Source organism: Elaeis guineensis, chromosome 1 (genome assembly GCF_000442705.2).
Source record: "Elaeis guineensis isolate ETL-2024a chromosome 1, EG11, whole genome shotgun sequence".
Taxonomy (NCBI): Eukaryota; Viridiplantae; Streptophyta; class Magnoliopsida; order Arecales; family Arecaceae; genus Elaeis; species Elaeis guineensis.
This window is the reverse complement of record NC_025993.2, coordinates 152,613,351-152,628,639: the sequence shown is the minus strand read 5'-3', so window position 1 is coordinate 152,628,639 and position 15,289 is coordinate 152,613,351. Positions and strand designations below refer to the sequence as shown.

The 15,289-nt window shown below is 37.7% G+C and overlaps 1 protein-coding gene across 5 annotated transcripts in view; it reads right to left on the bottom strand.

Moving 5' to 3' along the window:
- The window catches only part of LOC105039064 (probable anion transporter 6, chloroplastic), a 32,214-nt gene extending 17,929 nt beyond the window's left edge, over positions 1-14,285 (bottom strand). For 2 of the 5 annotated variants that reach the window (XR_012134692.1, XR_012134694.1), the window contains exons 1-4: positions 13,759-14,284; positions 11,979-12,124; positions 10,933-11,032; positions 10,311-10,363 (exon numbers count right to left, since the gene is read on the bottom strand). Coding sequence is in view for 1 of the 5 variants with exons in the window: in XM_073244144.1 (XP_073100245.1) it covers positions 10,311-10,363; positions 10,933-11,032; positions 11,979-12,124; positions 13,759-14,136 (677 nt within the window). In the remaining 4 variants the exon portion in view is untranslated. Of the gene's footprint in view, positions 1-10,310; positions 10,364-10,932; positions 11,033-11,978; positions 12,125-13,758 lie in introns of all 5 variants that reach the window. The other 3 variants (XR_012134693.1, XR_012134691.1, XM_073244144.1) reach the window with 3 other exon arrangements.
- Positions 14,286-15,289: the final 1,004 nt, after the last annotated feature.

Here is a 15,289-nt window from a genome sequence, read left to right as displayed (position 1 = left end):
TCATGTACTTTCTTCATTGTCCAGCACTTTGGGTCATACAACATTGCAGGCTTTATTACTGTTCTATAAAATTTCTCCTTAAGCATCCCAAGTATGTGCCTACCACATAAAGTTCCAGAAGCACCTCTCCATCTCATCCAACCAACTCTAATTCTATTATATATATCTTCATCTATCTCCCCATTATTCTGTATAATAAATCCTAAAGAACAAAATCAATCACTCTATGGTATCTCTTGTCCATCAATCTTAATTAATACTGTCTTCATTTTCATCCTTATTAAATTTACATTCCATGTACTCTATTTTTGTTCAACTAATTTTTAAGCTTTTATCCTCTAAAGTTTTCCCATGCAAGTCTTTAGTATTTGATCTGTTTTCTTTTCATCAATCAACATTATATCATCTACAACTAACATAAACAATTGTACATCTTCCTGAATATTCGATGTGAGTTCATCTATCATTAATACAAAAAGATATGGGCTAGTGCTGATCCTTGATTGATTAAGCCTATTCTAACTGAAAAAATCCTTGTACCAAAACCACTCCTAACACTTGTCCCTAGCATACATGTCCTCAGTTATTTCAATATATTGTTTAACGTATACTCTTCCTTCTTAAAGCTCACCAAATCACTTTTCTTGGCACCCAGTGATAAGTTTTCTCTAAATTAATGAAGACCATGTGTAGATCTTTTTTCCTTTTTCTATATTTTCTATTAACTGTTACATAAAATAACATTTAAAAAGAGAAAAAAAAAAGATAGCATCCATGGTTGCTCTTTCAAGCATAAATCCGAATTGGTTACATGACAACATCCTCAACAGATATAATATAAGTTGTTTACATGCTGTTGTTTATTTGAAGAGCATTTCCATTTATTTGTTTTCTGAGAAATATTTCAATGTATCAATCAATAATATGTATAGAATTTTGTGCATCTACAATGTATCCAAATTATAAATCAAATTGTTATGTATTCAGGCTAGGCTGCTTTTATCAAAAAGGTTTTAGAGATGGAGTCAAGCTCGGTTCACTTTCTAACTGAAGGGCCTTAAGCAAAGTAGTTATCGAGGCATCTTGAGTCCACTTATGTCAGCCAGAAATGTTATGTAACATCCCAATGTCATCTGGTAAGTATTCTTGGCTGCTGTTCCCATATTAGTGAGATCTAGGCCAGTGAGTGAAGGGGAAGGATTTGGTTTGAATTCTGAGAGAAAGGGTTAAAGGTTGTGGAAGAATTTCAGATAGATCTGAGTGAGAAAATTTGAGAAAGAAGAAGGAGAATTCAGAGAAGAGAGGTGATCCAGGAGATAGATCTGAGAGGGAGAAGAGGAAGGATTTTAGGAGAAAAAATTATCCATTCAATTTTGTTTCATATCTCACGATTACAGTCTATTTATATGCAGTTACAATGACTGAAATTAAAATGAAATGCTTGGGAAATGAAATGTAAATTGGCCAGCTTTTGTCTGTGTTGCTTCTTGATGGGTCGGGCTAATGGATCGGTTTTGATTTGATCCTCTACCCATTATCCTATTGGATAAATAGGGCAGAGAACTCTCTCGATTCTATCGGTCTATTCCTCCTTCCTTCTCATCTCAACAGAAACCCTAGCTGCCGCCATGGTTGAAGATCCAGTGTTGGTCTTGGATCTAAGCTCCTGAAGGTTAAAATCATCACCTTGCACCTCTCTTGCCTTCTTCTGATGCCCAGACGCAGAGATGAGTATTATTTTTATTTTATTTTTATTTTTATTTTTTTTCTTTCTTTTCTTCTATCAAAGCTCTCTCTTTTTCTTTTGTTTCAGGTGTTACATCCCCTCCTCCAAAAGATCCTTGTCCTCAAGGATCAGATTGAGGAAACTGACTCTTAAGAACCCAATAATCCTCCATATGGCTTCTTCTTCGCTGAGGTTACTCCATTTGATTAACACTTGAGTAACTGCCCTATATCCCCTGCGGATCATTTTTCGGTCCAGAATTTTTTCTGGTTGAGCTAAAAGTTGCCGTCTTCTCCTGTGAGGGGTACTATTGGTGATGCTTGCCATGATTTCTGAATCCCTCGTTTAAGCAGGGATATATGAAAGACGGGGTGTATTTTAGATCCTTCAAGAAGTTCGAGCCTATAAGCTACAGGGCCGATTTTTTCTAAAATCTTGAAAGGCCCATAGTACTGAGAGGTAAGCTTGAGGTTCTTACGGATGGCCACTGTGCTCTATCAATAAGATTGAAGCTGGAGGTATACCATATCTCCTTCTTTGTATTCTTTGTCTACTCTTCTCTTGTCTGTATTTTGTTTCATGCGATTCTGAGCTTCTTTGAGTCTATCCCTCAATATTTGTAACATTTTATTTCTTTCTTTGTTCCAATCTTCCACTGTACTTTGTTTGCCCATGTCCAGGTTGACCGCTGGATACATAGGGGGTGGATGACCATATAAAGCCTGATAGGGTGTCATCCCTAAGGAGTGGTGGTTGATATTATACCACCATTCAGCCAGGGACAACCATTTGAGCCACCTATGGGGATTTTGGAAGCACAAACAGCGCAAATGAGTCTCCAAACATCGGTTTACCCTCTCGGTGTGACCATCTATTTGTGGGTGGTCAGCAATGCTTAGATGCAGCTTGACCCCCCATCAATCTGAATAAGTCTTACCATACTTGGCTGGTGAATATCTTATCCCTGTCTGATATAATTCCTTATGGCATTCCATGCAATTTGTATACTGTATCTAGGAAGGCTCTTGCTACATTTTGTGCTAAATAGGGATGAGTTAAAAGAATGAAATAGGCATATTTGGTGAGTCGGTCAACTACCACTAGTATAGTATCTTTGCCTTCAGATTTGAATAGTGATTCTATGAAATTCATACTAATTTCTTGTCATGCTTGAGTGAAAATTTGTAAGGGTTGCAATAGTCCTGCATATGGAGTACTATCTATTTTATTTTTGATACAAATCTCACATTCTTTCACCCTTTTTTCCACCTATTATTTCATTCCAGGCCAATAAAATAATTGCCTGATCCTCTTGTAAGTATGATTCATTCCATAATATCCTCCCAAGGCTGATGCATGCATCAATTCTAAGAGTTTCTGTCTCAATTCCTCTGTTTTTCCAATGTAAATCCTTCCCTTGTACTTAAGCGCCCCTTGCTTATAAGTATATTCAGCTTGTGACTCTGGTTTTGTGAGTATCTCTGCTATGTCCTGTTGAACCTGCTAGTCCCCTTCATAACTGTTGGTAATTTCTATGCTTCAGGTAGGTATCACTGCTGTGATGGCCTACGCCTTTCCTTCCTCAAAACCCCATCTAGATAGTGCATCTACAGCCTCATTCTCTTTCCATTTTTTATAGTATATTATATAATCCAATCCCATGAGTTTCAACATCCCTTTTTGTTGAGCTGCAGTGGTTATTTTCTGTTCCAATAAGTATTTAAGACTCTGATGGTCTGTTTTGATGATGAATGGTCGGGGGCTAATGTAATGCTTCTATTTTGACACAGCCATCAAAATGGCTAAGAATTCTTTTTCATATGTTGAAAGTGCTCTGTGCCTCTCACTCAACCCTTTGCTGAGGTAAGCTATAGGTCTTCCCTGTTGTGTGAGTACTGCTCCAATCCCATGCCCACTAGCATCTATTACTAAGATAAAGGGTAAAGAATAATTAGGCATTGCTAAGATTGGAGCTGTTGACATTACCTCCTTTAGCCTCTCAAATGCTTCTTGAGTGTTTCATCCCAATGAAAATTGTCCTTCTTGAGAAGCTCAGTTAAGGGTTTATCGATTGCCCCATATTTTTTTATAAATCTTCTATAGTATCCTGTGAGTCTCAGAAATCCTCTCAGCTCCTTCAATGTAGATGAGGTAGGCCACCTTTTCATGGCTGCCACTTTTTCTGGATCAGTTGCCACTCCTTTTGAAATAATGTGCCCCAAGTATTCCACCTGTTGCTGCCCAAAGAAACATTTGGAGCTCTTGGCATACAGCTGGTTCTTCCTTAATAGATTCAAAACCTCCTTGAGGTGTTCCACATGCTCCTCTATAGTCTGACTGTATACAAGAATATCATCAAAAAAAACTAACACAAATTTTTTAAGGTAAGTAGAAAATATCTCATTCATGATGGCTTGGAATGTGGCAGGAGCATTGGTTAACCCAAAGGGCATAACCAGGAACTCATAATATTTCATGTGAGTTTTGAATGCTGTCTTATGCACATCTTTTGGGTTCATTCTTACTTGATGGTATCCTGATCTCAAGTCTATCTTAGAGAAGTATTGAGACCCTTCAAGTTCATTCAAGAGATCATCAATTAAAGGAATAGGATATTTATCCTTCATCGTTGCCTTATTGAGCTGCCTGTAATCCACACAGAATCTCCAACTATTATCTTTTTTTTTTTTTGACTAAAAGCACAGGTGATGCATATGGACTGGTACTAGGCTGAATGATGGTAGACTTGAGCATTTTCTGTATGTCTTTCTATCTCATTCTTCTGTTCAAAGGTATACCTGTAAGGTCTTATATTGACAGGATTGATACCTGATAACAATGGTATGCTGTGATCCTGTGGCCTGCTGGATGGCAACCCTTTGGGTTCTTGAAATACATCTGCATACTATTCCAACACCTTCTTCACTGAAGTAGGTATCTCTGCTTTGGTCTTATCCTCTTCAAAGTTCACCAAGTGTCCTACAGCACAGCAGTTACCCTTCAATCCAGACTTATACCACTGTGTGGCAGTGATCGTTTGGAGTTTAGCCTTAGTAAACTTCAGTTTAGATCCTTCTGTAATACCTTTTAGAGTCATTTGTTTTTCCTCTTTAGTGAAGTGACCGTATTATCCTGGTAATCAAAAGTTACCTTGCCATAGGCTCTCAACCAATCTATTTTCAAGATTATACTTGATCCATCCAATCTAATCACTCTTAGATCAGCTTGATATTGTTCTCCTTGCATAGTCCACTTGAAGTTAACACACTTAAGTTTACTCAAAACTTTGTGTCCATTTGCCACTGTTACTATTAGTAGGATTGCTGGAGTGAGAATAGCTTTCACTTCTTTGGCCACCTGATAATCAATGAAACTATGAGTGCTTCCAGTATCAATTAAAATGACTACTATTTTGTTACTAGCCTTTCCTTGGATCTTAATAGTTTCATTCTGATTCTGTCCCACTAAGGCATACACAGCAGTTTCTATTTTCTTTTCTTTTTCCTCCACAATAGTCTCCTCTTCTTCTTCACGCAATAATTGTTCATCAAATACCTCATCTGCTTCTATTGTGGCACTGATAGAATGGTTTGTTCTTTGTGAACACTGATGGCCTGGGTGATATTTTTCTCCACATTTAAAACAAAGCCCGTCAACCCTTCTCTGTTCCCACTGCTGCTTACTGTCCTTCTGAGGTAAGTTTGAGTTTTTGATAAATTGTGATTTTATATCCTCCTTTTGTGCTGTCGATTTAGGATTATGATAGCCTGCTGGTTGTGTGGTGATTGTTCTGTGATTCATCTTGCTTCTTTTTCACATCATAAGCAATGCCTGTTTATGTAATTTAGCTTGCTCATATACTTTCTCCAGTGTTGTAAGATGAGATAAATCAATGTATAGTATCAACTCTTCCTTTAATCTACTGATATAACTCTCTATGAAGTATCTTTCAGTTAGTGCTGGATTGTAATGCAACATTCTAGTTCTCATATCTTCAAATTTCTTATGATATTTTTCCACAATACTTGTTTGTACTAATTTATTAAATTCTCTGATCAGCTGCTTCATACTGTCGTTGTCAAATCTTCTGTTCACTGCTTCTACTGGCTCTTCCCAATTCAGATTTAGTTTATCTATTAGGTATCCTTCCTTCTACCTGTGTGCCTTTCCCATGAAGTGCATTGTGGCTATTTCCATCCAATAGGTAACAAGAATTTGATATATTTTGAAGTATTGCTCACATTTACTGCTCCATTCTCTGGGTTCTTCTCCATTGAAAGTGAAAAATTCCAGCTTTGGATAAGGTAAGTGAAATTGGGCTCTATTCTGAGTATCTTCCAGCCTGTCCAAATGATGGTATGGCATGGGCAATATCCCTTTGCCCCTATCCTCAGCTGCTATGGCTGAAGAACTAGTGCCAGGTTGCTCCATTACATTTATTCTACCATTTTTTATGGCTAATGGGGTGTTGTTTGCAGTGAATGGAGTGGGCTGGGAAACTGATGGCTGTAGTGCAATTAGCTTCAGCAACTGCTCGTGCCTACGGTTTTGTTCCTGCATCATAATGTCATGTCTCCTTGCTGCCTTTATTTACAGAGCTTCATACCTCTGTTTTTCCTCTATCTGCATCTCATCCAACTGTCTTGCTAGCACTCTTATTTTAGTGTTATATTCACCTGTTACTTGCGGTAACCTGTCTTCAATATGACTGTGGCATTCATTGGAGAGTGTTTACATTTTTTCTTCTAAAATTCTGAGATTTTCATTGATTCCCTTCAATCTAGTTCCCTCTGCCATTTTTCCTTCTTCTACTTCACTCCAATTAAATTGATTATAGTGTTTGGATCGGTTCTATTTTTTATCCCTATTTTTGCACTATTTTGAAACTTGGTGGGAAAAAATTTTTATAGTCTCCTGGCAACAGTAAATTCAATCAAGGTGGTCGATGATGATCTAATGAGGCCAGATTGCTATTCCTAACTGATTAGAACAGTAATCACTACAAAGAGACTTGATGCATCAGTAGCCTATTTGATTGGATTGGTAGGTCTGCTACCTATCTTCAGTCATTTCTTCTGTTGATCTGATCAGTTGCTGTTCCACTGATGATCAGCTGCAGTACCACTGGGAAGAGGTAATTTGGTTGTAGCAGGACACCATGCCCCAGGTTCAAGGCTCTATCCATGCTCTGATACCAAAATTGTAACATCCCAATGTCATCTGGTAAGTATTCTTGGCTGCTGTTCCCATATTAGTGCAGATCTAGGCCAATGAGTGAAGGGGAAGGATTTGGTTTGAATTCTGAGAGGAAGGGTTAAAGGTTGTGGAATAATTTCAGATAGATCTGAGAGAGAAAATTATAGAAAGAAGGAGAATTCAGAGAAGAGAGGTGATCCGGGAGATAGATCTGAGGGGGAGAAGAGGGAGGATTTTAGGAGGAAAAATTATCCATTCAATTCTATTTCATATCTCACGGTTACAGTCTATTTATATGCAGTTACAGTGACTGAAATTAAAATGAAATGATTGGGAAATGAAATGTAAATTGGCCAGCTTTTGTCTGTGTTGCTTCTTGATGGGTCGGGCTAATGGATCGGTTTTGATTTGATCGTCTACCCATTATCCTGTTGGATAAACAGGGCAGAGAACTCTCTAAATTCTGCCGGTCTATTCCTCCTTTCTTCTCATCTCAGCAGAAACCCTAGCTGCCGCCATGGTTGAAGATCCTATGTTGGTCTTGGATCTAAGCTTCTGAAAGTCAAAATCCATCACCTTGCACCTCTCTTGCCTTCTTCTGATGCCCAAACGCAGAGATGAGTATTATTTTTATTTCATTTTTATTTTTTTTTCTTTCTTTTCTCCTATCAAAGCTCTCTCTTTTTCTTTTGTTTCAGGTGTTACATGTTAAAGGTTGATTGTTTGCAACACAAGCCGGGCTCTGCTTGTTTTTTATACAAACAAGACAAGATGAGCCAATCTTCAAGTTAAACTTGACCAGTTCGTAAACAGATTGATTTGTTTCCAACCATTTTGTGTATCTTGAGGTCCATCAGGTGGCTTAAAATAGAGCCTCAATTTATTTTTCATATCAATCAAGTCCAGTCTCAGTACACGAAATGGATTTGGAATGCTTAGATGCTTTACCTATTTGAAATGAACCAAGGATGTTATATTAAAATGTCACTACAAAAAGTAAGAAAAGATTCATAAGTCAACTAGTTTAAACATACCCAAGAAGATGGTGGCATGCAGTGTCAATACATGAATTTTCTAAGGTGTCAAAAAAAAATCATGCAATAGCATGATACATGCAATATTGTGAATATTATGGAAGAGACAGTCCTTTTGGTTGGGTTTGGTAGCTAGCAATCTATCCAGATTGCCGGCAATTTAAAATGGACCCACCAAATTACTATGTTTGGTATGCTTTTTGGATGACAATCCAAATTGCCTTAGGGAGAGATGGTTATGCAAATTATCACTTGTTTGGCAATATTGCAAAAGAATTTTTGGACAAAATTACCTCTAAAAAAAATCACACAAAACCCGCCCCTCCACCCCCCTCCCCTGGCAGCTTTCACCTTCCTTTTCTTATCCGAACTCCCCCATGCCCCCGCTGCCCTCAACTGCCTCACCTTCGCCTATGCCCTCTTCATCTCCGACCATGACCCCCACTTCTACACCGACATCGACCTCCCTCTCTCGCCTCCATCACTGTCGGCCCCTCCTCCAATAACCCAACCGCTGCCCCCTCCTCTCGCCAAGCATATTTTGAAAATTTTGATTTAAATTTTCAAAATAAAATCAAACTCTTTTCTAGTAATTTAAAATTCTACAAAATTTTATGAGGATATTTTGAGAATTTAATTTCACATTACTAGTAATTTGATTGTCATACAAAACATGTCAATTAAGATTTTCAGTAATTTTACTACAACATTACCTGTGTGTACCAAACACAGTAATCAACATCACTGGCAATTCAATGATGGCAATCTATCTTGAAAGCTAAGTTTTTCAGAACCATCCCGAATCAAACGATTTGGGGCATGCCAAACTGGACCGACAGGAAATCGGGATAATTTCGCCTTGGAAAGCCGTGCATACCGGCATCGAGGGAGAAAAAGAGAAAAAGAGAGGAAGAGAAAGAGGAGGAGAGGGAGAGAGAGGATGCCGTTGAAGGCAAACAATGGTCTGCTGCAGCCGCTGAAGAGCCACAGAAGCCTCCGCAGCTCGGTTCACCCGATAGGGTAGTTAAACGAGAGAGAAAGAGTGGGGGGGAATGACTCACTAGAGGGAGGACGGAATGGCAAAAGAGCTGCCGGAGGTTTCCGAATGGCCACCATGGCCAGCGGACGGCAGAAATCGTGTGGGTGGAATCGCAGCCGCGGAATAGGGGTGACAGCCCCTATTCATGCGTCGGTCCTTTTTAAAAAACGACGATGAACAGTGAAGCCAGCAAACCATTTGCCTGCTTCACTGTTTAAGAGATTTTTAAAAAAAAAATTAAAAACAGTGAAGTCGGCAATTGGATTGACGGCTTCATTTTTTTGAATTTTTTTTAAAAAAAGCAAAAATAATGAAGCCGGCAAATGGTTTGCTGGCTTCACTTAAGTGCCATTTTTTTTAAAAAAAAATCTATGAAACAGGGGTGTCGCCCCTGTTTCACACCCGCGGCGCCGTGTGCGTGGACTGCACCGTCCGACGGCCACTACGGCCCGTCAAAGGCCGTCCGACGGCCCCTCTGACTCCTTCCCCTCCCTTCTTTTCTTTCTTCCTCTCTCTCTATTTCTCTCTCTTTCTCTCTTTTCCTCCCAATTCCCTTCCTTTCATTGTTTCGGTTTGCGCCGGTCCGATACAGTACGGATCCGTATCGACCATATCGCCGGCCAGCCAGCATGGGCTCCGGTACCGAGTCCGTGAACCTTGTTAAAGGCAAGTCACATTACCTTTCAAGATCACCTGACGATGCACTAAACACAACCTTAGCAATTACTTATCTCTCTATATACATATGCACACCAATATATGCAAAAAAATACATAATTATGTCTGAATATGCAAAAAGATACATAATTACATAGTTACATGTCATTCATCTAAAGGTCTAGTTATATTTGCATCTTGCACTCTATTTGTTGATGTCATTTTAATGGTGATGTCCAAGTCATCACACTCCAGATATAGAATTAGGAAACTCTGGACATCATCTACTATATGAAAATGAGAAGTTTTCATTTCAGATAATAAAGAAAAACTTTGCACTTTATAGTTTATATGAAAATTTTCATATAGAAATTTTCTTGGTGGAATTAGCAGTGAATGCATGCTTCATACTTATTGATGGTTATTGGATTCCCTAGGAGTTTTTGAGTAACTTGATTAGGTCTTATGTTGACATTTGAGTAGACTAACATATTTTGGGAACAAAACTCATGGATATGTACTGGGTCATAATCAGGAAATATTAAGCTGCCTAAGTAAAGAATTGTTGGAAGAGAAAATACATTCAGGGAAACTGATTTTACATGCAACCTATGGAAATAATTTACTTATGAACTGTGCTGCAGTCCTAATATCTTGCCTTGCAATTAAGTCAGTTGCAGCTGATGGAGAAACACCTTCTCCTACACCAACCTGAACAATGCAAAAACAAAAACCTGCTCAGTATTGTTATAGAAATTTTACAATAATATATGAAGTTGTGTACGGCATTATCTATAGTGATTGTGACAGTACAAACAAAGATCAGAATCAAGAATAAGTTAGCACCTTATGGGTCACCATTGTGCATGACAACAAGCAATTAAGTTGATCAAAAGTTAAAAGGCTTGATGGTGATTGATTAGCATAAAATGGCTTTTTCTAAATAATTATGCAGACCATAATATTTTTCGGACACAGTTTACAACAATCAAGTAAACAAAAAAAAAAAAAAACACATAATTTTGTAGATCGTAGTATTTAAAATAAAACAACATGGAATTAAGGCTTGGGACTTGAGAAATGTTATTGGTTTCTTTAAGGAAAATATGTTCATGGAGTAAAATATAATCCCAAGAAAATATTAAGCAAAAGGAGAAAACACTATATGGATGAAAATGTAAAACTTATTGTATTATCAAAGTCATTCATATACGAGTTCGCAAAAAGTTCAAAAGTAAAACATCAGAAAGTTAACAGACATGAGACAAGCAATAACGTACCAAAATCCTTGACAAAACCAGCCCTGGCATAAATCCTGCTACAAATGGAACAAGTATTGTGGCTAAAGACCAAGCAAGAACACCAACTTCAAGAACTTTCCTATATTTAGAAGATGTTTCGTCAGCATAGGTACACAACATATTAGTAAGTTACATAGAAACTAGGAGAACCATTGTACAATATGAATGAAGATAGACAAAAAAACATGCCAACAAATTGTAAATGAGAAGAAAGCTGAACAGAGAAGTAGAAGACAAGAGGAGAAAGGTTAGAGATTCAAAAACTGGGCAAACAATATGCAATAACTTTCCTACCTTAGTGAAAATAGGAAATCAAATATTGAAATTACCTTTTTATATAAATAAGATTTCAGAAATCAAAAAATAAATATTTAATAAAGTTAAACACAAAAAAAAAAAAAATCCACAAATTCATATCGCATAATCATAAGCTGCAAAAGAACATCTATCAATCTAATAATTTGATTTGTTCATTTAGACTCAAAATTAATGAAGCAATTTTAAAGAGCAATACTTTTAAGCTATAAAATGTGTTATGCTTTGCTCTCGAATGATTGTCATACATTTCCATTGGTAGAATTTAGTTTGTGTTGCTATTTACTGATTGACTTTTGGGCTCATATCAGCTCTCATCTTACTCATTCTTTCTAGGTACATGCATCAAAGAAATTCAAGAAAGCTATTAAAAATAGCTAGTATAAAGCTCATTTATTATTTCTAATATTTATTTTAATTTGATTTTTAGAAAAGGAAGGAGCATACCATTGAATTCATTTATAATAAAACTGGTAAAGAAGCAGCATTCACAAAAGAAGAGCATATCCGCTTCAAGCTGCAACATATTAAAACTTTTGCTTTCTACTGATCTACTTGTTACTGATTAGGATAGCAATAGACAATGAAAATTTTGACTTGATTAATGGTGATTATCCATTATTATCTTCTATAATAACAAGAATCTTGACCATGACCGACCCTATATTTTACTTATCATGGCTGAAATGGCTTTGTTGCCTAGAACCAACCTTCCACCAAATAACTTAGCAAGCCATCCCCCAGGCAATTGACTCAAGGCGTAGCCCCAAAAGAATGAAGACTGAACCATCCCAGCTGTTGATGAATTCCACCCAAATTGATGTGACATTGGAATGATGGCAATGCTCAAGTTAACCTAGACGAGAGAGAGAGAGAGAGAGAGAGAGAGAGAGAGGTTGTTAGTTATATGACATGAATGAGATATTTACTGCAATAGAATTTGGGTACCCATCTACAAGGATCCTAATTTAATGAAGCACAAAGTGCACATAAGATAAGCTAACCAATCTAAAATACAAGAAATAAAACAAAATGAGTACTGGCAATTTCAACTTCTAAAATATCACATATGAACATTTACAATACAATATGTTTTTTCTTAACTTGTATTATTAAAAAAATGATATCAGAAGATATAATGAATTTCAAATAATTTAGTCGGTTCTCCACAATAATTACTGATCACTAATAATTGATAAAGAACGAAGAAAAAAATGAAAGGGAAAAAGAGAAGGAAAAATAAGTGTCTGGAAAAGTGACTAGGGAAGTATGATGATTTTTTTATAAGCCGTTAAGTGCCAGGTCTAATGAAGAGTCAACTAAAATAAAGGCTAAGTAATTTTTTCCCTGTGTGTCAAGGACTTGCATCATTTCTAGTTATGTACTCACAGAAAACCTGCTACATCTGAGAGTCCAAAATCCATAAGGAAAAGATTAATCAGTTGCATCACCCATAGGGTCTTATAAGAACCTCTGTTTGTGATAACATTTTTGCCTTGGAACAACGGAGAAAAAATTTCCCCTATTCTCCAGCTCTCTATAAGTTTGCCAGTTGACTAGGTATAGGGATTAACAGTTCACTATCTATTGCAGACTCATTCAAAATTCCCTATCTTGTTATTCTTAAATCTTATCTAGAAATATGTCAAGGCCCAATGTGATTCAATTGTCAAACTGATACATGAAAATTTCGACTGCAACAGAGCTGTGGATGGAGTTTCATTGCAGTCAGGTGAATTCCTAGCTGTCAAAAGGAGAGAAACAAGACAGTGAAAAACCCAGCAATGGAAATATCCTGCAATTTAAAATATACAGAACAAAGATCCCATGAACAAAGCATGTACAATAAACAGATTCTAATGTCGAAATTTGCCTAGTGAAAATCAATACACCAGAGAACTTCCAGAAATCAATACCAACCATGGAAATGGCTTTAAAATAGACTAATCCTGCACACATACAAGCTCTGTGACCAGTTTGATCACAATAGGACAGTGATGCAATAGAGAACAAGATGCTTTGTGGTCGATGATAGAACTTAGAAGATAATCTGATGGTTTAGTTTTAAGGAAGCGCCAAACTTTTCCTTCATACACTAAGTTTGTAGCTGTGTCGAATACAGAAACCGTGCTAGGAAATATATGTACAAAGTTCATTAACCACAGAATAGTGTCACATCAGCTGACAGTCCAAGCTTAAGATTTTCTTGATTTGCGCATGTGTTGCAAATTTTTATTTTCAACAACATCCAAAATTCTAACATAGTATCTGATACATGTCACGTTAATTAAATCAAATAGAATTCCATATGGACAATATTTGGCAGCTTTAACCCGCAATAATATCAAGAAACAGATTAAAGACTCAAAATCACTACTCAAAACAAGAAAATTTTCGAATCTTTCTCGTCTGCCTCCATATCAAGTATTCGACATCAGACCAGCACACGACAAACAAATAAAAAAAAAAATCCTGCATGGGAGACGATACCTTGTCCATGTTGCAGATGACAAAGGCAAGAGATGTCGTCCCGATGAGCTTGTACCGCTGCGGCAAATCCCTCCAAGGTGGCCACTTCCACTCAAACCCTTCATATCTCCCATCCAACACCACACCCCCTCGTCGTCCTTCTCCTTCCTCCTCGATAGCCCTTCCAACTTGCGGGGTCCCATCCCGCTGGACGCCAGTGAGAACCCCACCCCTCTTCTCCTCCTCCCCTTTCCTCTGGCCGCCGGAGGAGGAAACCCTAAAACTGGACCGTCGCCGACCGGAGGGGAGAAGGAAGTGGGGGCGACGGGAGAGGGCGCGCTGGGGATTTGAATAGAGGAGGGGGAAACGGTCGGGTCGGAGTGCGAAATTTGCCGCCATCCGGCCCAGATCTTTTTCCGATCGGTTTCTTAACTGCCCTCCCCGCCTTTGGTACTGCTTCTTTCTTTCTTCCTTAGGTTTCTTTTTCTTTTTCGCTTTTTGATGGAGTTTTCTTTGTTTTTTTCCTTCTCATGTTTTGAAAGGAGCGGAAGGAGCCACGCGACGAACAGCCGCGGACTATATGCACGCCGTCGACAAGAGAGGCCTCCACAGCCACGCAAATGTTGCAGGTTTTAAATGAGACTAGGACTCCCAGAATATTGGAGGACACGTGTCAAGCTTGCCAAGTAGAAAGCAAGAAATGCTTCAAAGCAAGGAAATCTCTAGAAAATGCTGTTTTCTTTCTTTATTAGATTATACAAGGATGATGGCAGTAGCCACCAATTAGATATAAACTTCTTGCTGCGATTTGGATTACATCATAACTGAAGCTCTGCTTGATTACAAGTTTCTACAAACTCATTTGATCAACAAACAAAGATTAATATTGAGGTGTAAGTGAAAGATGTTATTAGTCCCACATAATTATGAGTCAAAAAGTACTTTGACTTATATAGGATATAATTTTTTTTCTCTCTTAAGACATTTTTTTAAAGAACAAAATCGTGAGATTTTATACCATAGTGCCACCATGGATTATGAGTCAAGTAGAATTTTAATTCATACAGGAGTGGAGATTGATCAATCCGAAAATGCAGCATGACCAAATGCCGTGTTTATTAAAATTTCTCAATTAAAAGAACATTAACTAAATTTGGACCCACTTACGGCTTAAGTAACCTTTGATATGACTCGATAAGCTAGAGTACAACCCATAACTCGGCTGGATTTTAGTCCTAGATTCAAGAGGAAATAGATGGTAACCTACAAACCTCCAACCTATCAGATGCCAAGATATACCTAAACTGCTGTAGCCTGTACATTCTTTAGCTTAGACTGTAGATATTTAACCATGAATTAGATAGTTGTACCACGATAAAAAGGGCCATTACCCAATTATGATCCTCGCAATCTGAGTTTCTGAAGGGGGCAGAATGAGGTTAGACATAACCTCTGTTTTTTTTTTTTTTTTATCTTTGATTATTTTTGCACAAAATCGGTACTTAAGGACTCGAGCACGTACAATCATGCATGTTAACCCAAGTTAATTACC